Source organism: Diceros bicornis, chromosome 1 (genome assembly GCF_020826845.1).
Source record: "Diceros bicornis minor isolate mBicDic1 chromosome 1, mDicBic1.mat.cur, whole genome shotgun sequence".
In the NCBI taxonomy this organism is placed as follows: domain Eukaryota; kingdom Metazoa; phylum Chordata; class Mammalia; order Perissodactyla; family Rhinocerotidae; genus Diceros; species Diceros bicornis.
Genome location: NC_080740.1, coordinates 54,724,849 through 54,752,487, shown reverse-complemented (window position 1 = coordinate 54,752,487; position 27,639 = coordinate 54,724,849). Strand labels below are relative to the sequence as shown.

General features: G+C 52.5%; 1 protein-coding gene across 1 annotated transcript in view; it reads right to left on the bottom strand.

Annotated features, from left to right (window-relative positions):
- Window positions 1–19,099, bottom strand: part of SLC25A48 (solute carrier family 25 member 48) — a 37,994-nt gene extending 18,895 nt beyond the window's left edge. The window contains exons 1-4 of the mRNA XM_058541511.1: window positions 19,039–19,099; window positions 15,932–15,975; window positions 11,102–11,173; window positions 8,692–8,950 (exon numbers count right to left, since the gene is read on the bottom strand). Of these exons, the coding sequence (XP_058397494.1) occupies window positions 8,692–8,950; window positions 11,102–11,173; window positions 15,932–15,975; window positions 19,039–19,084 (421 nt within the window). The 5' untranslated portion in view covers window positions 19,085–19,099. The remainder of the gene's footprint in view (window positions 1–8,691; window positions 8,951–11,101; window positions 11,174–15,931; window positions 15,976–19,038) is intronic.
- Between the last annotated feature and the right edge of the window lie 8,540 nt (window positions 19,100–27,639).

Genomic DNA, 27,639 nt, shown 5'->3' with positions numbered 1-27,639 from the left:
TCAGTTGCTATACTATATACAACCTGGTGCAAAGGATTCAACCACCCTGGGCCTCAGTTTCCTCGTCATCTACAAAGGGGAAGACTAAGTGGCCTGTCCACCTCATTTGGCTTTTGCGAAAATTAAGTAAGAATGTTGGCAAGTGTACTTTACTAAAATGAATGTTGTGCAAATGTACTTTACTTGAGGCAAATAGTTATCATTCCTATTTTTATTACCCCGTCCTCATGTAACTCTGGATTCCGGAAGCACTGGACCTGCCAACCTCAGGCAGCTGTGGCCTGCTGCCAAGGCTAGTGTGGGAGATTGAGGATGCCCACACAGGGCCAAGAACTACCAATACTAGTGTCACGTCCAGCAATCAGGACAATACTTGCCCTTGTCAATTGATTTAAAGAACAAATGGATGTGTCACCAACGTACATAACTTGAACAATGGTGTATTACGTTGCACGCACCTTCATTAACCTCTGCTAGGTATATGAGACCACAGTTTGAAAAACATTCAGTGAAACTGTCCAGAACTCAAGGACTCCTCTTGAGCTGCATGGCTATAGGCCTGACCTCTTCACAAACCTCTTCCCTCCACTTTTGGGCTGCCATTGCTCCAGTCGTCACTTCCTATCGGCAGCCCATAGCCTACTTGAGAAGAGGGCCAAAGACTGTATGGTCCTGGGTAGTCTCCAGGTTGTCATGCTCCAAGTGTTCCTGCCTTCCCACACAGGCTTCTTTCTTTAGGAGTTGAATGGAGAAACATGTGTCCCTTCAGGGAGCTTAGCATCAATAATTCCTGCACTGCAATGGGAAAGTCTTGGAAAATCCACTGTGTCAGAAGGCTGCTCCTCCCCAAGGCCAACCTGCCTGGAGAAGACTGTGTTTCTTGGCAGCCACAATTCTTTACGGTCATCATAAAACTATATTGCCAAAGAGAGAGACTGATGTAGTCAGGGCCTCTGAGGCACAGCTGGTGACCTTCAGACATTTCTGAAGATTTGGGGGAATCAGAGAAATGGTTTCACCCCATGTTGTCATCATGCAGATCCTTGGGTTCAAATGGGCCTGTGTTCTGGTGCGTGGTTGATGATCTCACCTGCTGAGAACCCCCTTGGCTGGCCTTCTCTGCTCTTACTGTTCAGCCCAGCTTGTCTCCTCTTTGCATGTCCAGAAATTAGGACCTTCTTCTCCTCAAATCCTGGCCACACTCTGCCCCTTATTCTATTCAAATTATCTTGAATGTGGTAGAGAAAAGCCTTCTGATGCAAGCTCCCTCAATTTCTTCCTCTTGTCCTCAAAATTCTCTCTGAATTGTCTCTTTCCGTCTCCTCTCCCAACTTGAAAAGAAAACCTTCTTCCTTCTCCACCCCTTGGTCTCCGTCCCCACTGTCACCCGAACTTCAGCAATTCTCCCCTCTTCATTCTCCTTCCCCCTACTTTGGTGATACGAGTTTCTCAGGACCCTGGTTCTAGGGGTGGTGGAGTTAGACGGCCTGGGGCAATGCCTTCCTCACCATGGAACAGCTGAGTGAGCACAGACAAGTCATATCACCCGAGCCTCAGTTTCCCCACCTATAAAATAAAGAGAATGACAGTCCCTGTTTCATAGAGTTGCTGTGAAGATTTAATCATGGATTGTGTGTTAGCACAGTGCACATGGTACAGGCTCAGTAATTGTTAACTGCAGCTATTAGCGTCATTACTGCTCCTTCCCAAAATCCTTGACTGAGTTTTCCCATTAACGTCCACCTTCTGTTTGGCAGCTCGCCTTGGCATTTGGTTCTGACGTCATGACTTCAGCGGTCACGTCTATGTCTGTCACACCCCTGTCTATACCTCCAGCCCTGACATTCCACCTGCAGTCCCACAGGCACCTCACACAACACAAAAGCTAAACTCACCATGTTCTCACTCAAGCCCGCCCCTCCAGCCAGGTTCCAAAACAGCAGCAGCGACAAGAAGCATTTGTTGATCACCAACCCCACACCAAGCGCTGTCTCACACGCTTCATTTGCCACTTAATTCCCCGTGCGAGAGGTCCCACCAACCTCATGGTCACACAACTTTGTATTCCTGAGTCGTTTTCGACACTCTCCTCCATCCTGCTTGGCCTGTTGGTTCTACATCATCATTGTCCCTTCAATCTACCCCTCCCCTCCATTCCCAAGCCCACAGCCCTGGGTCAGGTATACTTGGCCTCTTATCTGGTCTGCGGCAGCAGTATCCAAATCAACATGCCCACCTCTACTATTCCCACCCCCTTCCACCCCTTCTGAAGGCCAGATCCATCTTCCTACCACACAGCTCTGCCTGGGTCATTCTGGTGTCCAAGACACGTCACTGCCTGTTGAATAGCATCTCAGCCCATCTTAGCTAAGAAATCCAAGCTCTTCACAACTCAGCCTGCATCTTCCCCTTCCTGCATTGTGCATCTGTGCTAACCAAACCGCTCACTAGTCCTGCCACATGCCTGGCTTTCCCGCCACGGACTCTTTCCCTACATTGTTTCTCAGACTGAAACATCTCTCCATCCCCATGTCCCCATCTCCAAATCCTAGCCAATATTCAAAGACCCAGTCAATGACCACTTCCTCTCTGGAGCCTTCCTGATATGCAGAGCCAGACTCCGAGGTTCCAGAGCCTTCCACGGGCCCTTCTCATTCTGGCACACATCTGATCCTCACTAGATTGTGTGTTCCCTGAAGGCAGGGGCTGCGTGTCTGATACCTCTGATTTACCTACTCTGCTTGGTTCAGAGCAGGGGCTTGGGAAATTCTTGTGAACGAATAATTCAGAGAGTGAATTCAAACAGGTGTAACACTCAACCCTGTGCCTCCAGCTGGGCCTGGACGGTCAGCACAGAGTTAACGCCGAGTCCTCCTCTGAGCCCCCAAACTCTGCCCTCCTGTGGTGTTGAGGTCTCTGTGATCTGCACGTTAATTAGGTTCTTAATGAAAACACAGACTTGAAAGCTTCCAGATGGGGGAGGAGTGAGTGTCATTGGCCTCCAGAATGTGACCTGGCCCAGGCGGCAGAGGGACCCACAGGCCTCCGGGACCACAGCCCTGACTTCCAGCTCAGACCCAGCGGGGCACCCAGTGAGACTCATGTCCATGTCCAGGGTAATGATGACTTAAAAAGGGAGAGTTTCTTCACATGTGCCTTACTGTCAAGGCCGCATCCGACTGAACTCAGGTGAGCTCCTCCTTGTTTGCCAAATGGCAGAGGCCCCAGGATAAAACCTCTGTCAAGTTGGAGAGTTTACATGAGCGATAACTTCTGTTTAGTACACAGTGGTAGTCAGTGCCAAGTGGAAATTCCCTTTAAACTTCAGCAACTGTTGATGTAATTTGGTAAAACCCTTCTGTATAACAATTTCACACTATGTACCAAGAATCTTAAAAATGACCATAGCGTTTGACCCACTCGTGAATCAAAGAGCCCACACATTTAGTGAAATAACCCTAAATGAAGGCAACTCTTTATGGACAAATTTGCTGATCACATCATCATTTTTAAAAGAGGAAAAACTGTAAACGACCTAACTGTTCATCAGTAGGAAGACTGTTAAATAATAAATTTACTAATATCATTGCTAACATTTATTTCATGTTTTCAACGTGCCAGACAGTGTGCTAAGATCATCATGTGTAATACCTCATCCCATTCCATCCCCGTTATGAAGTAGCTACTAGAGTTATGCCTACTTCGCAAATGAGTAAACCGAGGCTTGGCCACGTTAGGTGAGTTGTCTAAAGTTTCTTGACTCCTGTGGAGGTCAGATTAGAAGCTGGTAGTCTAACTCTGGAAACTGAATTCTTACCACACTATATCATCCCTCTCAACATGGCTGTGTGTGTATACTTGAAGGAATATTGCATATCTTTTAAAAATATTATCCATCTATTTAAAATAATTTTATATGCTATTTTAATAACATGTAAAATGTTTCTGTTATAATGTTGAGTTAAAAACAGGATATGAAACTGTCTATATAACATGAGTACAACCTCTTAAAATATTTAAGCTATTTATATATATATGTATGTGCATAATGTATATATATATGTACATATATATATATATAGAAAAGGAAAAAGAAACACATTAATGTGATACAGTGATCATATTTGGGTGAGTGTGCATTTTCTCCCTCTACATTCAATGTTCTGTATTTTGTACATATTCAACCATGGGTCACCACTAACAGACAATCAGGGTGAACTCGCTGGCTCTATATTTGCAAGTCCCTCAACCAGATGAGCCTTGTTTTTACCTGGGCATGGTCTCCAGTCTACCTGTCAATGTCCCAAAGCAGAGAAGCCAGAGGCACAAGCCCTGAGCACAAGCCCTGAGCAATCCCACAAGCCTTGCCCGAGGCTGCCTGGAATGCCCACGTCAGCACAGTGACCCCACACAGCGGACCTGACCCACAGCAGGGAGCACAGCTTGCAGCCAGCTCCCACCCCACACTGTCCAGTCCACACAGTGTGGTCTGTGTTTGTTTGTGTTTGATTTGTTTGTTTGTGCTTGATTTTGTTTTTAATCAAATTATCTGACAATTTCCAATTAAAAGACCCTACACAAAACATCTAGCTTTCTGCCTTCTCTTAAAAATCAGAAGATCCAGGCCATGTGGCAACAGTCAGCTGGAGGAGTTGTAGCCACCCGCATAGACAGGATTGCAACAGTCGTCACCATTTCCTACCACCTCCCAGACGCCAGAGCTGACACCTGTGCTTGAACCACTGCTTTTCTAACAGCAGAGTGACGTGGAAAGGGAACTATGTTCTGAATCCATGTTGAAATCAAAAGAAGAAAAATGAACTGTAGGTTAGGAAGGTTGTGGGTGTCAAGAAAAGTGGAAGAGGGTGCATTTTCCAGGCACCGCTGCTCAATTATGTCACCTCCCTGCTCCCAATGGTCTTTGAGTTTTCTACCTCTGGCCTAGAGGGTTCTTGAGGAGCAAGTAAAAGAAAAGCGCATCTTCTGGAGAAATTCCTGGCAGAAAGCACCAGCTGGTGACCCTTTGCCTCCTCCCCATTGCACCCCCAGTAGCTGACCCTGCCCCACAGCTGGGGTGGGAGGTGAGGAGGAGTGGCCCACAGAGAGAGGGGCTGCCTGGAGCCACAGAATTCAGACCCATTCCTGGGAACTCACGAGCTGCGTCCATTATCGGAACAACGTCCCTTTGGAGACGTGCTCCCGGCCCACATCCCCCCTAAAGTTTGACGCCGGTTTTGTGCATGATGGTTTTGTGCGAAAGCCCAGGTTCCCAAAGCTGCCGTAGCCTCAGCTTCCACAAAGTCCTGGGGCAGGAGCAGAAACTGCCTCAGTGGGCACTGAGTCAGACTGCCTGGGTCTGTGTCTCAGCTCAGTTCCACTAGCAGAGTGACCTCAGGCAGGTTAGGGAACCTCTCTCGCCTTAGCCTCCCCTTTGTAAATGTCTAGGAATCGGGTTATCGTGAAGATTAAATGCATGCAAAGCTCCTAGCACAGTGCCTGGCACATGATAAGGGCTCGGTAAATATTGGCTACTCAGTCCTCACTGCTGTGATCTGACTTAGCCCAGCTCAGAGGCTGGAGGGGCACAGCTGAGGTGGACTCTGCAGTCTTGGCTTTTGCCCTCCCTCCACCCACTCATGTAAACCATCTTCGCCTTTGTACTGCCAGCTAAGCCCTGGGGACCAGGCACCAACGACTCAGAGCTCTGCAGGGCTGAGAAATGTTTGCCTGCAGGATCCCCCCGGCTTCTAAGAGACTCCTCAAAGGCCAGTTTCCTGGCACACTGGGAAGGACAGAACAAACACAGGTTCATTTTCTCTTGCTGCCTCGAGAGGTTTACTCGAGAAAACTGGTTTCCTTCTGGCCCCATGGATGAACTGACACCTGAGGCCGCGAGCAGAACCCCATACTGGAGTAGCATCAGCAAATCACATCCCTCCTGAGACGCTGTTGGTGCCTCCCACGGCGGAGGGGCAGGAGGGCACACCGGTCCCCATGTTCTCACTGCTCAGAGGGCTAATCCAGGAGACAAGGCCCTAGAAGGGTCCAGACTTCCCAGACGGGCAGTTCTGGAGAGGCCTAGCCTGGGTGGGCCATGACCCAGGCTCTCATGACCCAAAAGAGTGGGCAGGGGTGACCCTCAGTGCTGCCCTGATCAGGTGCACAGTCCTGACTGCCAGGTTCTCCTCCCGCCCCTCCTATCTCCTGCTCCAAAGACCTTCCCGACCCCCAGCCTGGCTGAGAGCCCACCCTACTACCCTCCTACCCACCACGTCTGGAGTGGCCCATTCCTGTCTGACTGTCTGGTGGACGGAGCACTATAAGAGGGATGGGACGGAGTCTTTCGTACACCGCTGCGTCCCCAGCACCTAGCCCTGGCCTGGCACACAGGGGGTGCATAACTATTGCGTATTGGGTAAATGAACAGGGCTAACAGTCATGTCAACCTCACACTGTTGTGGTGGATATCACATGAGATGAAGTGCATGCAGCACTGAACACAGTGTCGGACACACGATGTGCACTTAACAACTTTGGCAGCTGCTAATGGTGGCTGCTCAGCTCCCTAAAGTTGGCTGGTTGCTGCACACCCAGCTTTGGGGCCCCTCTTGTGTCTGGCCATTCCCTGGCTGTCTCCCATCCTTCCTCTAGTCTCCAGAGGCTTCTAGCCTAGCCTCAGGACCCCCTGAAGCTCAGGCCTTGCCTTGCCAAGTTGGCCACCATTCTAGCCCCCTCTGCAGGGCAGGTGGGGGTGGGTGAGGGCAGGACAGAGGATGGAACCAAACACTGTCAAGAAAGCTCACCAATTAGTTTGCCTCCAAATGTCCCGGGCTTTGTGACGGAAGGCATTTCTTGAGAAACATCTCCCTTAGTGTCCAGGCTGGCTACACCCACCCCGCCACATACATGCACATCTACCCCTGTTTCTTCCCCTTCCAGGGACAAGATGCCCAGGTTGTGCAGGAGGCAGGGCTGCCCCCAGGAGCTGAGGAGCCTCATCACTGAGACTTTTCCAACATCTGGACTCCAAAGAGTTTTAAGACCTATGGACAGATTTCCTCTGCACCCGAGACTAACACAAGCTTTTCTGAAGTAGACAAGATAGAGCAAAAAGCCAGCCTGACTTTTTGGGTCCAGGCGCCAGCTACGATTCCTGGGTTCCAAGCCTGCTCACGATGCCCTTCATTCCTCTACATCTTTGCTTTTGACTCTGGAATAGGACCAGATCAGCACGCTTCCAACGTTTCTTAGAGGTGCAAGCCTTTGATCAAACTGAGTTGTACCAAGACACAACCCAATATGTCAAGTAGGTGAAGGTGGGGAACCCCTGCCCTGCATCTCCCTGGGTGGCCCCCATGGGGGTCTGCTCTATGACCCTCTGCATGAGCAAGGCTGTTTGTTGTCCTGTGTCTCCTTACATGCTGACAGTGACCATGGGCCTTGGGGCACCAAGCAGCCACAGGTGTGACTCACCTCCTCAGGGCAGCCAGGTCCCAGGCCCTCCCCAGTGGGGAACACCAGCACCATGCTCAGGGGATGTGCAGCCCTGTCCTGGACACCTCCTGGGCTGGGCAGGGAGCATAGGCTGAATCAAGGGGCTGGGGTAGGAGAGACACCAGGCTGGGATGCTCCCGAGGAGCTCTGGGGGCTTTGGCTGTGGGCACAGCTGAGTCCCAGCATCTGTGGACAGAGGGGTCACAGGGAGGCCATGCAGAAGGCTGTCAGGGAGAGATGTCTAGCCTCAAGGCCTGTCAGCCTCAATCAGATATCTGAGGTGACAGGAAGGAGCATGGTCCAGCCCTTCCATTATACAGAAAAGGAGACTGAGGTCCAGGAAGGGACAGTATCTTTCCTGAGGAGACAGAGTGACATTAGAGCCAAGAACCAAACACTAAGGTATTGAAATTTGTCTTCTAAGACCCCTAGCTCGGCCTTCCTCCACAGTTGGCACTTTCTACTCTGCAGAGCAAGTACCATCCTGTTCTTTCCATTCTCGTTGCTCAAGACCACTCCCAGGAAGACACAGAAGCTCCTTCCCAGCAGGGAGGAAATGACAGATGCAGCCTGTGGTGCAGGAGTAGCTACGCAGCACACCAAGAAATGAAGCTCTAACTGGACCATCAGGGTGAGGAGCAGGCGAGGTTGAAGAGGAGTGGCCCCCTCACGCCCCTGCGGCCAGCCCAGGTGCTAGGCCTCCCCGGCTGTTCCCGGCGGGTGGGGCAGTCACACGGGGCCCCATGCTTGATTTAATGCTCTGCTCTTGCTCTTTTACAGTTCTTAATAATTTTTGAATAAGGGATCCTGCATTTTCCTTTTGTACTGGGGGTGGCAAACTATGTAGCTGGTCCTCACTGGCCGGTCATTAATTGTGTTTCATTGAGCAAGTATCTTAACCTCTGGGAGCCTCTGTTTTCTCCTCCGGAAATCATAACAGCACCTGCCTCCCAGAATTGTTATGAAGAGGAATTAGGAGAACATACGTAGAGCTCTTCGCAGGTGCCCGGCACATAGTAAATATTTAACCAATGACAGTCACTACTATGGATGAAATAATAACAATTACAGACTATTACATGACAACATAGATGCCTTGCTCAATGAAAAAGATGTCAACGACCGTATCCCAGATCCAGCGAACCAGGAAAGGGTCACAGGGCCCCAGACACCAGGCCCCCTCGCCCCGCCTCTTACCTTCCTGAAATGGCTGTGTTTGCATCTGCAGCCGGATCTTGATGAGGTCCACGGGCGCGCCCAGCCCCACAGAGACCACCCCGGCCACCATGCTGGCCAGCAGCAGGTCAGACAGGGTGCGGGACGGGCTGGCCTCAGGCTCCCTGCAGTGGTGCCAGCTGAGGAACCTCTGCGTGTTACTGAAGACCCCAAACACCACCGAGTTGTAGACGGCGATGCTGGCGAGGGGGAAGGACATGCCCTTGAAGAAGCCGAACACCTGTGGGGAAACCCAGTGGGAGGAAGCATGAGGGCCCAGGGCTGTCTGCAGGCAGGCGCCAAGCTTGCCAGGCTGCCCTCGGCACAGACTGAGGCCTGCAGGTTGGTGCAGTGACACCACAGAAGAAGTAAACCAGTATGTCAGTGAGGAGAATACAAGAAGATGCTGACGTGATGGGAGAGACGGGGCCGGTGAAGGGCTGCTCTCCCTCAGGGGAGCACATTCTTGCCTTGGAGAAACCACTTCTGCGTGAAGTTTTGTTTCCTGAGCGGTGGTATGCTGGGCCTGGAACCTGTATTTGCCACCAGAGTGGCAGTGTTCTTGGGCTGGAAAGAAATCAGGCTGTGGCCGAAGGAGAGGCTATGGATGAGCCCGTGGGAGCCTGCGGAGCCTTAAAGGGTAGTGGGCTTGCCAAGCACCACACACACCCCCTCCTCAGTTACCTCCAACAAAAGCATCCTCCGGGCACTTGTCATGTGCCAGGCCCTGGGGGACAACAATAAGAAAGAAACACTCTCCACGCTCACTGAGCTCAGGGTCTGGGGACAGGGAAGGGGAGAGGGACAGGTAAAGACAAATTGACAGGCAATTAAAATACAATGGGCTAAGCCTGTGGTGAGGGGCTAAGAAGAGGGTCCCACAGCCCCTGTAGATGGTGCCTCTGAGCATGGGCGTCTCTTGGCAGAATAGCTGGAGAGGGAGCCCCCGGAAGGATGGCACCAAGAGGCTTCTGCACATACACAGGATGCAGGAGGCTGAGGAGAGGGCGTTGGAGGCTGAGGTCAGGGTTCTTTCCACACCGCATTTTCAGTGAACACCAGAGACGCTCTGCTGAAACTGGAAAATCCCACAGGCTCTTGGAGGACTCAGAGCAGCACACATGTTTTAGCCCCATGCCAAAGATGAAAAAGTACTAGGAAGTCGTGGTACAAACTGCAGGCTGTACGCGAACCTGCTAATCCTGACCTTCGTGCATGAACCCTATTTGCCAGAGGCAGGACCCCTCACACAGACACACACACACACACACACACACACACACACACACACACAGACACACACGCACCCTGCTTGAGGCTCTTCCTCTACAACAGGCTCCCTCAGATAACTGGGGCCATCGCTTAGCCCTGAGCTGCCGTGTCTCAGAGGAACACCCACGATTCCCACAGCAGGGATGAGGGCTGGCAGACAGCGCTGGGAACGTGTGCCAAAGAGGAGAACCAACGGCCGCCTTTCAGGGGACTGAGGAATCCACATCACCCAGGAGCAGCTAGTACTAGGTTTGCAGTGCTCGCCCCAATTTTAAAGCAGCTGATCAAGAGAGTTAGAACAACACTCTGACACAAGGCACACTTCATCTGAGGAGAAACTCCAGGTACCGCAGGAGGCTCCAGAGCTCCAGGGCACTTCCCAGGATGGATCCTGGTGGAGGCAGCAGTCAACAATGGGGCCACATTTCTGGTGACTCAAGGAAAAGCCTTGCGCTGCCACGGGGGTTACACTTGATCACTTCTCTAAATCAACAGGTCATTTCACCCTAAATTTGAAAATTTATTTTAAATTCTCTACAGAGGGACCTTAGAAGGTCTTCTGAAAGCACACGCTATTCTCAGGAAAGACACTTGATGGTCTTCTACAAAATATTATGCAGATTTTCCCATTTACAAAGAAAACCCTTGGGTCCCAGGGTCTTGAGCGACCGCAGTACAAGCCAGCTCCGGGCGTCTGGAATGAGAAGCGCCTGGCTCCCGCCTCACCTGGATAAAGAGAAGCCTGTGAGCATGTGGTTTACTGGCCACTCACTTGGTTTTGAGCAACTGACAGGTCACCCTGTTTTTGCAGGAATTTTCCACACTGTGGTTCTAAATTCCACAGAATTTGTCCGGAGAGGTTACACAAAACCAGTTTTTTTCCCCAATAACATCACAGTGGGTGGCAGGGTTAAGTTTGGGTAACATATAACATTTGAGGAGTGGTGTGAGAGGAGTAGGGAAAATTGAGCCAAACATGATGAGCAGTAATGAACAGGCCTCCTCCCCGACGTGCTGGTGTGAGCGCGGTGGCCGTGGTCCCCTGGCCCGGGGGAGCTTTGCCCCGTTTGGTGGGAGGCCCTGGTGGGTGCGGCTCCACCGCCCACTGAGGAGCACTTACACTCTCCCTCCTGTACACGGTACGGATGCAGCTGAGGGTATTTCCGTAGCCAACGCCGGCCTGCAGGCGAGTCTGCAGAGAGAGGCAAGGGGTGAGGGCCCGAGCAGAGAAGATTCACATCCCCACTGTCCCCAAGATGCTGAGCCTCCAACACCGAGGCCCAGAGAGGGGATGACCCTTCAGTAAGGAGGTCTGGGTTTCAGTCCTGGCCAGGCGGGCCCTCTGTCCTCTACCTGCACTGCCTCCCTCAATGTCCCCGTTCAGACCTTGCTAAAGGCAGCAGAAGCCCTCTCGGGCTGAGAGAAGAACAAAGGCTGGTTTGCTGTGCAAAAACAATGCTTGTGAAGAGACATATGGTCCCTGCCTCTTGAGGACAAAAAGCTAAGCCATGGTTCTGTCCCTTCTGCTGTCCATCACTCTGTCCTCCTAAATATTCCTGGGAGCAACTTGCTCTTCTCACTTCCCGAACCCTTTCATCTCTCACCTGGACGATGGGCCGGTCTCCTCGCTGGCCTCCTACTTCCCCCTCACTCCTTCGCCCGTGTCTACACAACAGTCAGACTGACCTTTTCCAAACAACGATGAATCACGTCACTGTTTAAAGCTCTGCAGTGGCCTCCCATCAAATGCAGAATAAATTCCACACTCTTGACCAGCACCCAGGAGGTCCTGGGTGAGCGCCTGAGCCTGCCTCTCACCGTCGCATGCCATTTCCTTCATGCCCCTGCCCTCTGCACCAGCCACATGGCACATTCCCAAGTCCCCAGAGCATCAGTTCTTTCCTGCCTCCAGAACTTTCCACCTGCATTCCCCCTCTGGAAGGCTCTTTCTCCAGCTCCTGCTCAACTTTTGGGTCTGAGCTTAAATGTTGCAATGGTGTCATCTGTTTGTCTGTTTACTTAGGTTTTATTTGGGCTCCCTTTCTGGGGCTGGGCCATCTCATACTTCCCTCTCATCCCTGGGGCCAAGCAGGACCCTGGCACTCAGCCCCTTGAAATTGGCTGAATGAAGGGCTGGATGGCAAAGGTGTGGTGTCCTTAACGGAGGCTGGATCTGGTGACCAGGGGCAGCAGTTGACAGGCATAGAGGGTCTGAGTAAGCCCACAAAAGTGCCCAGGTCCTAGAGGGTTCCACTTCTTTTAAGATGTGCAGCCTATAACTCTCCAACAAAACAGTTTCTCAGCACCCACAATGTGCTGTGTCTGATAGGAAGGAGCCATGAGAGCCACACAGGAGGAGATCTGGACCCTCCCCCCCAGAATCCAGAGTCCCGTGAGGACCCAAGACCCAGTGTGCAGACTAACTCTCCACACTAACAGCCTGAGCTCCATCTGTGGACAAGTGGGGAAGACTCTGGAGGAACATGAAATCATAAAAGTGATGGTCTCCGAGGTGAAAACCACAGGTGATGTTTTTCTGCTTTGAACTTCTTCATTTTCCAACTTTCCTACAATAAGCAGGGGTTGCCTTCATTATTTTCAGCTTATATAACTTAAAAAATAATTTTAAGTACATAAATAATATGGGAATATATTCTCTTAATAAAAAAAGTCAGCATTACATGTAAAGCTAAAGTCTCCTTTGCCCTCCCCTCTCATCCCCGCTCCCCTCCACTGAGCTAATGACCGCAGCTAACAGCCTGGCTAATGGTTTGATAGGCATCCATCTGAAGTGTTTTATAAACATAGATAGCCAGAAAAAAGATGTAGCATCTCATAGGTCTGATACATAAATGGTGTCACACTGTTCGTAAGTATTGCTTTCACAATCAGAGAAATATACTTATTGCCTCACTCCACTGATATTGATTGGGTGCATATTTCTAGCAGTCAGTGTTCCAATCTCAGGGAATTCAGCAGAAAAAACGAACTCCCTGCACTCATGGAACTTACCACCGAGTGGGGTCAGAAAAAGCCGTCAATAAAAAGTAATTCCCACGTAAGCATATATGTCAGATGATAACAAGTGCCACAGAGAAAAATAACCCAAGGATCAGAAAAGCTGGGTGGTGGGGAAGGAAAATGCAATTTTAAATCAGGTGGTGGGGAAGACACACTGGAAGATGCAGCAAGATGAGACCTGGGCCTTCATGGTCCTCTTGTTGAGCAGAACCACAGATGTCTACCCTGGAGTGGGGTATCCCCAACCAGGACAAGGGCATGGGCCAGGAAAGGTGGGGCACAGGCCTCTCTCTCTGCGCCATTTAGGGTTGGCATGAGGCTGCATGCTCTCCCTCGCTGATCCCAGCTGTGTCGTGGGTAGTGAATCCACGAAATGTTTGAGCCCCAGGAGGGATCGAGTTCCCACTAAGAAGGCTGAGTGGTCGAGTCACTCAAGCAAATGGTACATGAGGAAACTCAACCCGAGAGCCAAACCCAGATCACAGAAGAGTCTCAAAGCCACAGAGCAAAGGTCTGCCAGGCATGCAGAGCACTCGGGGAGGCTGCCACGGAGGCCAGCAGCACGGCTCAAGCCTCCAGGGCCTCCAGTTACAATAGGAGCTGGCATTTAGTGTGCACCAACTGCATACTTGGGGAAACACTGGGCATCTTATAGCTCTTATGTCACTGAAGCCCACAAATGCTATGCAGCATGGATACTACCCCACTTTACAGATGAACAAAGCTGATTCCCTGTATTAGTTTCCTACTGCTGCTGTAACAAATTATGACAAATTTAGTGGCTTAAGACAATGCAAATTTATTCCCTTACAGTCTAGCTGGTCTAAAGGCAGCTGAGCCCTAAGTAGAAAACCCTGGTCACACTGTATCAGGCACAAACCCTAAATGCACCAGCTGTGCCCGGAGCCAGGTAAGAATCCTGACTCCAGCTCCACTGCCACGAAGCAGCCAGTGGCTGGCTCTCCCACCAGTGACGAGGTGGCTGCAGGCAGGGGAAGGAGCCTTTGACCTGGGTCAGCAGCCTGGGTCCTTTTAGTTTGGCTCTTCCACGGGTGAGTCCTGGGAACTCGAATGAGTTATTTGTCTGTCTCCCCACACCCCAGCATGTGTGTTCATCAGGACAGGAATGGCTTGCTTATTGCTCTATCCTTGGTGTCACAGTGACAATCTTCATGACAGCCCTGCTGGGGAGGTGCTCTTTGCCCATTTTACAGATCAGGAAACCAAGGCTCAAGGAGGTTAAGTGCTGTGCCCTGCCCCACCGTGGGTGGGGAGGCTGGGACTGGACTCCAGGTTATTCTGACTCTGAAGCTCTTGCCCGGACATTTCTCTAGCAGACAGGGACTCTAGAGAGAACGTCAGCCAGAAGGAAGGAAGGTGTTCTGGAGAAAAACAAGGGCCCTGGCCCACAGCCCCTGGCTGGACTAGAGGCCACCCATGTAGCTGGCCTCACCGGGCTGGAACCCTCAGTGGGGAGGTTCTCAGGCTGAGCAGAGACTAGATTTTATGTACCAGGAAGGGTTCCCTCCAGAGGCTTAGGGGGCAGAGAGGAGAGAAGGAGGAGAGCCCCAGCCTTTTCAGGTGACACGTGGCCAGGCCTGGGGTGGTCAGACTTGCCTGTACAAGGGCGGGGGGCTCCACCAGCCCCTGGTTAGGCTAGAGGTGAGGAAAGGACACTACCAGGGAGACACAGAGGTCACCTGTGTCAGAAAACGTGGCTGGAAGGCCCACAGGGATGGGGATTGGATTTGCTTTGTCCATCACCGATGTCCTGGCATCCCCAGAGCACCTGCACAGAGAATGTCCAAGTATGCGTTTGACGTATGAGCAGAAGGCAGGGCCCATACGAGGGACACAAGGAGCCAGGAAGTGTCTTCAACATTTAAGGCAAGTAGGCTGACCTCCCTATCAAGAAGAGAGCAGGCCCGGGCCCTGACCTAGGAGGGGGCCTGTTGTCACACACGGAGGAAGACGGGAGAAAGGAGATTGCAGCAGCCATCTGAGAAGGGACTGAGCGGCTCCTCTTTGTGCACGATCCATGCAGAGCTTTAGAGATGGATCGGGAAGTCGGGGTTGGGGGGCTCTATTCATGTCCATGTTCTCAGGGTCTTGCTCACCCTGGGGACAGGTGGCAGGGGTGGGAGTGGGGTCAAAGAATGTCCCTTTGTAGCATCTCACTCAACAATGCTTTAACTTGTATGACCTGAGGCAAGCCTCTTCCCCTTTCTGGGCCAGTTTCTACATCTGTAGAACAAGGGGCTTGGATGATTCCAATGCCAGACGTCCCCGCTGGCTCCGAGTCCTCACACCCCACATGCCTCATCAAGTTATAACGGCTTCCCATTTCCAAACTTAGTCCAGAGTCCTAACCTGATATTCAAGGCCTCTGAGGATTGAGTGCTAACTCCCTTTCCTGGATTCGCATCCGTAGCTGCTGTCAGAGACCTGATGCATCAGCAAAACTGGCCTGCTGGCCTTTCCCAAGCATGGCCTCCATCCAGTGTCCTCACCTCAGTGCCTTTGCCCGTGCTGTTCTCTGTGCCTGGAATATGCTTTCTAATCACCTGAAACTCAACCCTAAATTTTGGGCTCTGATACTGCCTCACACTTGAAGCCTTTTCTGGTTCCTTAGTCTCGAGGACACTCACTAGGGCCCTGCTCCCCGCCGCCCCCGCCCCCCCCCCCCCCCCCGCAGCTCCTGAGAACCTGGAGGCAGAAATGAGACATTCACAAAAACAAAATCATTGCCAAGTAATGAGGGCAGAGCCATTCCAAACCAGGCATCCTGGTACCCCACCCCCATGGGCTGGCGCAAGAGCCGGCCCTGGGCTGGAGACTCTCTGGGGATCAGAAACAGCAGGCACATTCCTGGAGGCGGGCTCACTCCAGGCCCCTTTCCAAGAGGTAATGGCAAACACAACAACTGTACCTTGACTGTGTCCAGAGGGTGGCCAACAATGACACTGGCTGCACCTGTGGATGGAAGAATACCTGGTCACTCAGCCCCTGGACTCCTAGCTTGCACCAGCTGGCTCTTGGGACAGGACAGAGGGCTCAGACACTTACATTCACTTATTCAGTCAATGGCCAGTCACCAGAGGAGACCCCTAATGTGCTAGGCACTAGCCCAGGTACCAAGGAAAGCAGAGAAAATGGAGTAAGACCTGGGCCCTGCCTCAAGAAACAAGCATCCCAAAAAAGGGAGGTGAAGGTGCTGGGACAACTGGGTATCCACATGCAAAAGAATGAAGTTAGACCCCCTACCTCACACCATATACAAAAATTAACTCAAAATAGACCAACAACCTAAATGGAAGTATTAAAACTATAAAAATCATATACTGAAACATAAGGAGAAATCTTCATGTCCTTAGATTTGCAAGAAATTGTTAGCACAAGTAACAAAAGAAAAAAATAGACAAATTGGATATCATAAAAATTAAAAACTTTTGTCATCACAGGACACTATTAAGAAAGTAAAGACAACCAATAGAATGAGGGGAAATATTTGCAAATCATATATTTGGTAAGGGCTAGTATCTAAAATATATAAAGAATCCTTACAACTAAAAAAAAATTTTTTTTAATGGCCAAAGGACTTGAATAGACATTTCTCCAAAGAAGATACCCTAACGGCCAATGAGTACATGAAAAGAGGCTCAACATCATTAGTCATTAGGGAAATGTACATCAAAATCACAATGAGATTCCCCTTTACACCTACTAGGATGGCTATAATAAAAAAAAAAGGAAAATAACTGGTATTAGCAAGAATATGGAGAAATTGGAACCTTGTACATTGCTGGTAGGAATGTAAAATGGTCCAACTGCTGTGGAAAACGGTTTGGCAGTTCCTCACCAAGTTAAACACAGAGTTACCATATGACCCAGCAATTCCACTCCTAGATATATACCTAAAAGAACTGAAAACAAGCACCCAAACAAGTTCATGTACACGCATGGTCACAACAGCACTATTCACACTCGCTGGAGGGTGGAACCAGCCCAACGTCCAGGCTGGATGAAGGGATAAATAAAATGGGGTATATCCATACAATGGGATATTATTAGATGCAACTAGGAGTGAAGTACTCATACATGCTGCAGTGTGGATAAATGTTGAAAACATGCTAAGTGGAAGAGGCCCAGACAAAAGAGGTCACATATTGTGTGATTCCATTTATATGAATTATCCAGAATAGGGAAATCCATAGAGACAGAAAGCAGATTAGTGGTTGCTCAGAGGGAGATGGAGAGGATAGGGTTTAACTGTAAATGGGCATGAGGGATCTCACTGGGGGGTGAAAATGTTGTAAAACTAATTTACAGTAATGGTTGCACAACTTAGTAAAGTTACTAAAAAACATAGAATTGTACACTTGAAATGGGTAAATTTTATGACATGTAAAATAACCTCAATAAAGTTGTTTTTAAAATATACTGTAGCACTTAAACAGCACCTGGTACCTACCAATTATTCACTGTTACTACACTCATCCTCATTTCATGGACGCAAAAAAAAAGACATGTTAACATGAACAAAGTAGACAATCTCAGAATAAAGGATAATCCACTACTTGCTGTGTGAACTGGGGAGGGAGGGTCTCTGTATCCTCAGAGACTCTGAGCTACTCTGACAGCCTTACCCTCCAGGGCATTTTTCGAACCAAGCCCCTGGCAGCCCTACTGAAGCTGGTCTGGCTATTTAAGCTGACAGCTGAGGGAAGGATCTCCCTCTGAATGGCTGAAGGGTCGTCCAAAGGGAGCCTGGATATGCCCAGTGGGCCTCTGGGTACAGTCCCCTGACTGGGAAAGTTAGGAGAGGCAGGTCTCAGCCCACACAAGAGAGCCTGTGCCAATAGAACTGCCCACCGTGAAAGAATCGCCTCTGCTCGGGACAGTGAGAAGCAGGGGCCCTGCAGCCACCGGCGGGCGAAAGAGGTGGACTCCCGCTAGATGGTAGGGGCCACCAGAAGGGGATCCTGGGGTGCTCTCTGGCTTGTGGCTCTTTGTTTTTTGTTTCCTTTTCTTAAAAATCTCCTGGTCTCCTCCATACCTAGAACACTTGATGGGGCACAAACACGCTAGCCATAGCCTCTGCCTCAGCAGCTCAGTATTTTATTTTGCCTTTGGGGAGGGGCTGCGTTTGCCAACTCCTTTTTCTGACGATCCTCTTAAAGATGGGGTCAAAGGGAAGATAATATTTTACAGTAAGTAAAGTCCCTCCCCCCTCCCCCCCAACTTCCACCAATAGCTGAGAAAAGAGAAGGACAGACCGATTCGGAAGAGAAGAATGGAGAAGCAAGGTAATGGATGCAACTGTTGCCTAAGCAAACCCACCCCGGGCCCAGCAGGGAGGCTCCGGGAGCGGTACGAGGGGACCAATGGGCCCAACAGTGCCCGGAGGAGAGGCCTGACAGTTGACAGCGGCTGAACACAGGAAGGTTCCTCCTATCTGGCAATTGGTACCTGCAGCCTGGCGCTCGGCTCCCAGCTCTGCGCGCTGGGCTCCCTCCGGCCGGGGCGCCCCCTAGGGCCGGCCTGATCACGAAGTCGGCCTCCCCATCCCGCGCCCGAGGGCCAGCGGCCAAGCGGCACCCTCACACACAAATTCCTGCGAGCTACGTCTCGAAATTCAGGTGCGCACTCGGTCACCCACGGGTGTGTACGCGCCTGGACGCTTCATTGGCTGCCGGCTTTGACCGGCGGTTTAATCATTACGGGATCAAGTTCCGCGGATTCTAACTTGGAGGCAAATTGGAAGCGCAGGGTGAATCTGTGTGTGACTCGCGGAGTTCAGCTCCGGCAGCAGGCGAGGAACAGCAAGACCACCCGTGCGCCGGGGCGTCGGGCACTCGCCGCAGCCGGCGCCGCGCACGCCGGGGCGCGTGTTGGGAGCGCACCGGCGCGGGGCTCCCCGACCAGGGCACCGTGTGTAAACTCGGCCCGCGCGGCGCTCTGCGAGGCTTTCTCTCTCTGGCCCGGGGGTCTCCCGTAAGCACACTCACCTCTGGGGTACCCCGTAAACACGCTCACCTCCGATCCAGCCAGCCGCAAAGTCTTCCAGCTGGAAGCTGCTCATGGCCGGTGCCGCGGCCCCTCGCCCTCCCGGAGCAGGGTCAGTGCCCATTCAGAATCGGCGAGGCGTGGCCCGCCGGCCAGAGCGCGCCAGAGCAAGAAAGTCGGAGACTCGGAGCACACTGCAGGTCCTACTCCAACCCTGTCTCCGAGTCGCCGCGCGCGGGCTGCCTCTCACCTCTCCAAGAGCCCGCGGGCAGCTGACATCACGCCCCCCGTGGACCTTAAAGGCGCAGCACTCGGGCTGGGCGAGGTGCGCTCCACGCCGCACATCCCAGACTGGTGGCGCAAGGGCCACCGAGAGAATTCCCTTAGCCCTCCCTCCCTCCGTCGTCCTCTACCTTGCCAACTGCGGAGCCTCAGCTGCTCGAGGCGAAAGACCCCGCCCCGTGCATGTAATTGTTCACACCGCCTCCGACACTGGAAATGATTTCAGGGACATTTTTGCAAAATTCATTACAAGTGGGAGGAAGGAAGGCATTCTCCAAGATCGGGAAATACTTGATTCCAAACACCTCCTTGATAGGATTACTTACCTGTGAGGACACATCCTCTTTTAAGCTAAAACAGCGCTGAAATAATTCAACTGTCAACTAAACCAGAAGTTCTTATCTTTGAGGAACTGATTGAAAGCCCTGCACAGTTTCGCTATAAAATACCCAGGACCATTTCCATGGCAGTTCTAGAGGTTAGGAACTCTTCCCTGGCCTCACTCTCCACACCTCTCAGTAGCCCCCAGGTTTCAGAACCCTATCTATTGATGAATAACTGTGTAGGCTAAGCCGGATATAAATAAATATTAGCTGTTAATAATGTCCAACATTTCCTGAGCCCTTAAATCATGCCCTGCTCACTGCACTGGGCTTCCGCCAAACAGCATTCCTGTGAGGCGGGGTCCTGATCATCCCCATGCCTAGGTGAGGAAAATGGTATGTTTAGTGTATATAATGAGTGTGTGTGTGTGTATATATATATATCACATAGATTTTAATCTTTTAGAAAACTGGCCCAAATTAGGAGATGAAAGTTGTCACACCTGAGTTACAGGCTAAGCTGTGTGAGGACAGATTTGAGCTTAGTCTCAAACACCTGGTGGTGACAGTGGAGGGCCCCGGGGAGACCCTACCCAGAAGTGAAGGTCCTGCAGCACCCCCTGCTGAGGGCACCCGTCCCCCTGCTGAGGGCACCCCCCCAGGTGGAGATTTCCAGAGCCCTGTTCTTAGCCTGCCAGGCCTTCAGGAGGGGTGAGGCTAGGCTGGAAATTTCCTCTAAGAGCTGCCTGGGCCAGGTAGTGCACTGTACCTCTGGAAGTGCCTGCCTTGCAGCTCCCAGAAGCCACTGATCTCTGCCTCACCCCACACCCCCAGGCTCTCTGGGCCAGCCCCCCTCCCTCTGCAGACAAGCAGGCCCAAGCAGGCCCCAACCCTGGTTCTGCCACCTTGGCTGAAACACTTCCTCCCACCCCCAAACTCGCACCTCTGCCTCTCTCCCCACACGCTCCAGACAAGCAAATGGCTGCCAAGGCTGCTTTGCCCCGAGGATGTCTCCATCTCTATGCTGAGGCCTTCACACGCCGTCCCACTTCCTTCTCACAGCAGCTGTGAGCAGATCCCAGGATCACCCCCACTGATGGTCAGTTTCACGTGTCAGCTTGGCTGAGTGACTGTCTCCAGTGAGTCAATCAAACACTAATCTAGGTGTTGCTGTGAAGGCATTTTGTAGATGTGGCTGACTACACAACTAGTTGACTCTAAGGAAGGGACCTTACCCTTGATAGTCCAGATGGGCTCCATCCAATCAGTTGAAAGACTGTAAGAGCAAAATGGAGGTGTTCCTGAGGAAGAAGAAATTCCTCTTGTGGACTGCGTTGTCACCTCCCGCCTGAGCATTTCCAGCCTGCCAGCCTGCCCTCCAGATTTCAGACTTGCCCAGCCAGACCCACAATTATGAAGAATATATATATCTCCTACTCGTTCTGTTTCTCTGGTGGGACCCTGTGTGTGCTCACCTGTGAAACAGAGATGAGGAGACCGAGGTTCTGAGAGGGTAGATGAGATCCTATCCGCTCAGGGATTACCATCCCCACAGCCATGAGGGGTAGAGTGCTTCTAGGGCCAACCTCAAGCTTGCTCTAGTCCTCTCTGACCTCTGCCCACACACCTCTCATCCCTCCCTGCCCCCTGCGCTTTCCCATCCAGCCCCCGTCCTGAAATGGTGCTCACGTCTCCCTGGGCCTGTGCTGACGGTGCTGATCCCAATTAGCCGTGGGCTCTATCTTCTGCATCCCAACCCTGGGCAGTGATGCTTATCGCCATTCCAGCCATGTCCTCCTCAGCATTCTGGGCCCAGAGCAAGCACCTGGTGGTCTGGGGTCACGTTTAACTTTCAGTTACAGCTCTCCAGGGGCCTGGCTCCCTCTAGGCCCTGGCCTAGCCTACACTGTCCACCCTGGGCCAGCCCGGAAGGCAGAGGGGTGGTTCTCTCTCCATCAAACTCTCTCTCTGTAGGCAGCCACTGCACCCAGCCAGGCCCATCTAAAGGTCCATGCTCACTGGGGAATGTGGACTGGCATGTGGAGGTGCTGTTGTTCCAGTGGGAGCTCCCTGGCCCCCCTCTGGGAAGGAAGACAACTTGATATACTCTGGTGTACTGCTAGTTTCCAACAGGGACCTGGCCACGGAAGCCAGGATTGAAGAGAATCAATGGTCTGGAGGAAGGGCCTCTGCTGGGCCTGCTCTTCTCCCGCTGGCACGTCCATGTTGCATCACCCAGGCCAATGTGCAGTGGCAGCCGGCCAGGCCTCCTTCTTCCAAGTGAGACAGAGTCTGACCACTAAGGCTTGATCCTAAAATGGCCGAGAGGTCCCCTGAGGAGCCGGGGGTCTGAGATGGGAGGGATCCTCCTCAGAGAGCGGACCTGTGTCCGGGCGTGAGGGCCAGCACCAGCCCTCTGAGGAAAATGCTGGGGATGGAGCCACAGGCCTGACTGAGGTGGAGTCTTGCAGAGTCCCGAGGAAGGATGGAAATGGCACACACCATCCCTGAGCCTTGGCTTCCTGCCACACATGTGACTCACTCAGTCTTGACGTTTCAAGGTCACCATCAGCACCGACCCCTGAGCTGTGCCCTGCCATGCCTAGGATTTGTGCTGGGACAGTTATGAGAAATGAAAGGACTCTGAAGATGGCCCTTTTATGAGTTCTTTGTGGGAGCAAGTCCACAGGTGGAAGGCCCACCAGTTCCCCAAGGTCCACCCTTTGGAGGACCACCCAAGGGGTGCCAGGCAGATTGTCATTCCCTCAGTCCTGTGTCAGCACCAATTGGGAAGGTCCTGAGTTGGCAGGCAGTGTCCCTGGCAGCCCCAGATGGCCTCCTGAGCCCAGAAATCTGCTGCTTGAACTACTAATGAACAGGAGCAGAGCAAAAGGAGTGGGCTTCTTTCCAGAGTGAACCACTGTGCTCCATTCCCAAATGTGTGCCAAGAATCTGCCCACGAGGCGCATCACCCGAGGGAGGCAGGGGGCAGACCCAGGTCTAGTGGCAGCCAAGGGCCAGCCTCAAGAATCCCAGACCATCGGGCCGTGGGGCCCAGTGAATGCTGACTCCGGGGAGGCAGTCAGGCCCTTCCTTATTCCTGGCTTCCCCACTTTGGAGCAGACATTTGTAGTACTGCCATGCACATTTGTATTCTACCCTCGGGAGAGCAGGTAAAAACACTGAGGCACTGAGAGATCAGCTCCCTGAGTTGCTAGGGACAGAGAGAAACCCCATTTCCTTTCTCCCTCAGCTCCTGCCCAGAAGGTAACCTCCCAGAGCATTTTCTACTGCAGATGGATATGCTGGTATCATTTGACAAAAGTGGCCTGCTTCCCGGTTCTCATCTGCCCTGTCAGCTAACGAGTTTTCTGAGCACCTTGTATTTGCCAATATCTGCTCTTGGGAAGGTATCTGTCAGAGAGGAGACGGTTTGTCTGAGATGCCATGTGGAGATAGCTGTGAGAGCACTGGAGAGGGAGTCGTGTGCCAGGAGTGGTCAGGGAGGTCTCCCGGCTGCACCCTGAGTCTGTCCAGCCCCCTGGCTCCACCTCCTCAACACTGTCTTGGCCAAGCCCACGGTCCCCTACTTGTGCCAACTGCTACACCTGAGCAGCAAAGCCCCGGCCCTGGTGTCCAGTGGCAAAGACCCCACCTGCCTCCTGCTCTCCTCTTGTCTCCTGGAGGCCTGCCCTCACGGAGCTTTCCTCCCTTCTCTGCTGCTCTGGTCTCGCTCCTCAGAGCCTCGTCTCCTGCCCCTCCTTCCATATGGGGTTCCTCAGGGCCCTCATCTTGACCCTCTCCCATCCACACCCACAATCTCTCAGCTCACAACCCCCACACTTCATCTCCTACTCAGACCTCACTTCTGAGCCCAGAATCCTTTCTCTACTCAACACCTCCACCTGGAGGCCTCACAACATCTCTAACTCGACATCCCTTGATGAGCTCTCTGTCTAACTCCCCAAGGTATTCCTCCGTCAGGGCCCCTCAACTCAGAGAATGGTGCCTCCACCCAGCCGGCCACCCAAACCAGATCCTGGATGTCATTCTCGATTCCTCTCTCCCCACAAGGCCTCATCCCATCTGCCATGAAGTCCTGAGGGTCCATCTCCTCGATGGCCCTGATATCCAGCCCTCTTTGACATCTCCTGGATGTGGTTCAGTCCAGGCCTGTGCTACCACCTGCGTGGATCATGGTGGACAGAGGCCCGTGGGTCCCTCTGCTCGGTCCCCTGTCCACCCTCCAGCTGCTGCCACAGTGAGCTTCTGAAACCTTGCATCTGCTCCAGCCCTCCTCTGCTGAGGGGCCTCCAATGACTCCCCATGGCCTTGAGTGGCATTCCAATTCCCCAGCTTGGCATGCAAGGGTCTGTGGGCCTGGGTCTGGCTGCCTTTTCCCTTCTCACCTCCTACCACCCCAGCCCTCCCCTCAGGTGGGGCACCAACAGGGCAGTGTGTGCTCCACGCCTCACGTGCTTTCCATGCATGTGACCGTGTACTCGTGTTCCCTGGGAATGCCCTCTCCCCCTTCTCTCCTGGCTAACCCCTACACCTTACCGCTTTGAGACTCAGCTCAGCTGTCACCTTCTCCTGACAGGCCTTCTTTGAAGCACTTACCACGCCTCTCCACACTAGATCTGCTATCTCACAACTGGGTTTCCAGAATATTCCAGGCGTATCCATATTGCTGCTGCTGCACCCTATAGGTTATATCCTGTCTTCCCATGAGGACTGTGGGCTCACTAAGAACAGGGCAATGCCTTATTCCCCCTTGGACCTGCAGAGCCTGGCACAGGCCTGGTGGACAGTCACTGCTCAGCAGGCCTTAAACGAGGGAGGCTATGGAGCAGAAGCCTGAAGGGCCTGCTGACTGCTGGCAGCCAAAGAGAGAGTCCACACACAAGGCAGAAAAAAAGAGGCCCTGGTCTCAGAGCTGGCTTCTTTCAGGCCCTCAAAGGTACCAGACACTTTTCCACCTCAGAGCTTTTGCGTAATCACTCCCTCTGCTGGCAACTCCCTCCTCCTGCCCTCCTCAAGGCTAACTTCTACCTCCTTTAGGTCTAAGCTGAAACATCCTCTGCATCTCCAGACCCCTTGGTCCAGGTCAAGACCTCATTGCCCCTCTCGAGGCGTCCTGCTTCTCCTTCCTGCCCTCACCATGTTGGTCAGTCCTTGTGCCATGCACAGGAGGTCCAGGGGGGCAGGACCTGTCTGCCTGTCCACCACCGCTGCGTTCTTAGGCTCTGCCACAGAGCAGGTGGATGGTGATTACTGATGACTGAGTGGGACTGAATGAATGGAGTGGGACACGTGCGTGTGCTGTCTTTCTTCTTTGGGCATCTGTACCCGGGGCATCACTCCTGCGCTGGCCTCAGATGGTGGGAGCTATGAGGTCCCTTCCTTGACTCTGATGGGAAGGAAAGGAGCATACGGTGATTTTCAACGTGGTATTTGAGCTTCTCATTTGGGGCAGGATCCTTCCTTTATTGACAGTTCCCTGAGAACGTCTATTCAGAGCGTGTTCAGACCATATTTGGTCCCGCACCTACTCAATTTGACATTCCAAGTCAAGAAACAGAAAGAGGCAAGTGGCTGTGAAATGAGGGAGAAAAGCCACCTGGGCTCAGCTTCTGGTGCGGCTGCTGACTCACTGGGCACCTTGGGTAGGTCCAGGCCTCAATTTCCCCCTCTGTTTTTTGGAGGATTGGGATGGGTCCCCTCTAATGCAGTGTCAGAAGAAGCTTGAAATTTTGGGTGGTGGAGACAGGAGCTGTGGGTGTCTTGTCAAGATGTGCCAGCAGAGGGCGCTGCTGCACAGCACTTGGGGCTCTCGGGGAAAGACCAGCTTGGCTGCCCCAGGCGGAGAGTTTCCTGGCCCAGTTTCCAGACACTGGGCTGGCAGAGTCAGATCCAGTATATACTGGGGCAGTGCAAGAGGCTAACCTGGGGGCTGAGGAGGGGTCTGAGGGTACCAGAGTGGACCTCTGAGGGCTTAATGAGGACCCATCTGTGGCTTCTTGGGAGCTGTATACTAGGACTGTGTGCTTGGACTGTGTGCTCGCACCTCAGTAAAGAGAGGTAACACCCCCCATCTCTTCACCTGTCTTGATTCATCAAGGCCTCAATTGTACCAGGCTCTTTCCATCTCAGGGCTCTAAGCTGGCCCAGTGCTGTATGCTCCACCTACACCATCTCATTGAATCCTATGAGGCACTTCCCCATTTTATAGATACAAAGAATGAGGCACAGGGAGGTTAAACAATTTCTCCAAAGCCACACAGCCGGTAAGTGAAGGACTACAGACTTGCACATGGTGTTGACTCCAGGGCCCAGCTCTTAACCAAGATGCTGCTTCCTGGCCAAGACTCGGAAAGTAGAAGTGACTTTCCCAAAAGCTCTTGCCCCTACCCCCACCTCTCTGCATAAATGTCCTGACTTCTCTGTCTCAGTTTCTCTACCATCAGCGAGATGGTATTAACGTTTGCCACCTACACCCATATTCTTACGGCTCCTGGAGCAGATGGCTCAGTAATCAAGGGGAGGGCCCTGGGATGCACTCTGACCTTACCCCTGACGGGCTCCTGTGGGCAGAGCTGGCTCTGTGCACATCTGAGAACAAGGAAAGCCTGGCCTCCTTGGCCTCTCCTTCCCAGCTGATGGGCATAAGTGGGCTGGTGCTGAGGACAAGTGGAGGCTGGGCAGCAGGGGACCAGGGAGATCTGGAATGGAGGGGTTTCTGTAGAAGAGGGGCGTGGGGGGTGGGCGGTGGAAGTGGCCATTGCAGCTGTTGAGGACACATCCAGAAGCCCCTGCTGAGCACCTGCTGTATGCTGAACTGCCTGGGCTGCGGAGAACTTGAGCTGCTGATAGCCAGAGAGGAGTTCGTGCTGGGAATGTCCGCCCCAGCTCTGCCATGTGGCGGGTCTCCAGCATCATGCGCTCATCAGGCATCAGCTGCAGGGCTCTGGGGGCAACCAGGAAACCTCATACCACTCCCGACCTGAAAAGAATAGAGGCCAGAAGGGACAGTAGAGAGAAAGTCTCGAGGGCAGACTCAGAAGCCTTGGGAAGGAGGTGGCATGTGGGCCGGTCCTAAAAAAACGAGCTGGATTTTGACCTGCAGAGGTAGTGGAGAAGGGCCTGCCGGGCGAGGGAACAGCGTGAGCAACGTGAGGCGGAGAAAGCAAGGGAGCCTGAGGAGTTGCACTTGTCCAGAGCCCGCTGCTGTGGGAGAGGGGGCTGAGGCTTGGAGTCTGATCGAGGAGGACCTTGGCTGGCAAGGTCAGGGCTAGGATGTGACTCCGTGGGCAGTGGCATCTGCTGATTATCAGTGGTCCTCAGTCCTCCTGCTGCTCCTCGAGGGTGGATAAAGGACCCGTCTCGGGGCCAGCTGCATCCCACCTGGACATATCTCCCTGGCCCATGATGAGGCGGGCCCCGGCTCCTTGCAAACCAGCCTTTGCTCCCTGTGGGGACCTCAGGGGAAGCTGAGGCCTGTGCTGGTCCCACCTCTCAGAAGGGCTGTGGTCTCCCTCCCCACATCTGCCCAAGGATGGGCAGTCTACCTTCACCCCAGCACCTGCACACTCAGTGGTCTCCAAATGCCCTCTGGGTGAGGGTGGGGGATGGGACTGGGGACCTGCAGGTGGGAGGCGGGAACTAGAATTATTGGTCCATTCTGTTCCAAGGGAAAGCCCAGGTCTTCCCACTTGCTGTGAGTCTTTGGGTAAACTCTTCCTTCCTTCTGGGCCCCAGTTTCTCCATCTATTAAAAGAAAGGCCAGCCTTAAGACCTCACACCTTGAGGAAAGAGACAGGGTGTGACAAAACCCTCAGCTCTGAACCCGCTCAAACCTGCTGCTCTCTGCTACAGGGTCAGTGTGAGCACAGCAAAGAGCAAGCTTCCTGTTTTCAAGAGAGACGAGATTTTCAAGGATATCAAAGACATCTTATTTTTGATGTAAGTACAAAGAAAAAAATTTAAAAGAACGAAATCCCCAAGCCATATGGATTAGATTTTCTCC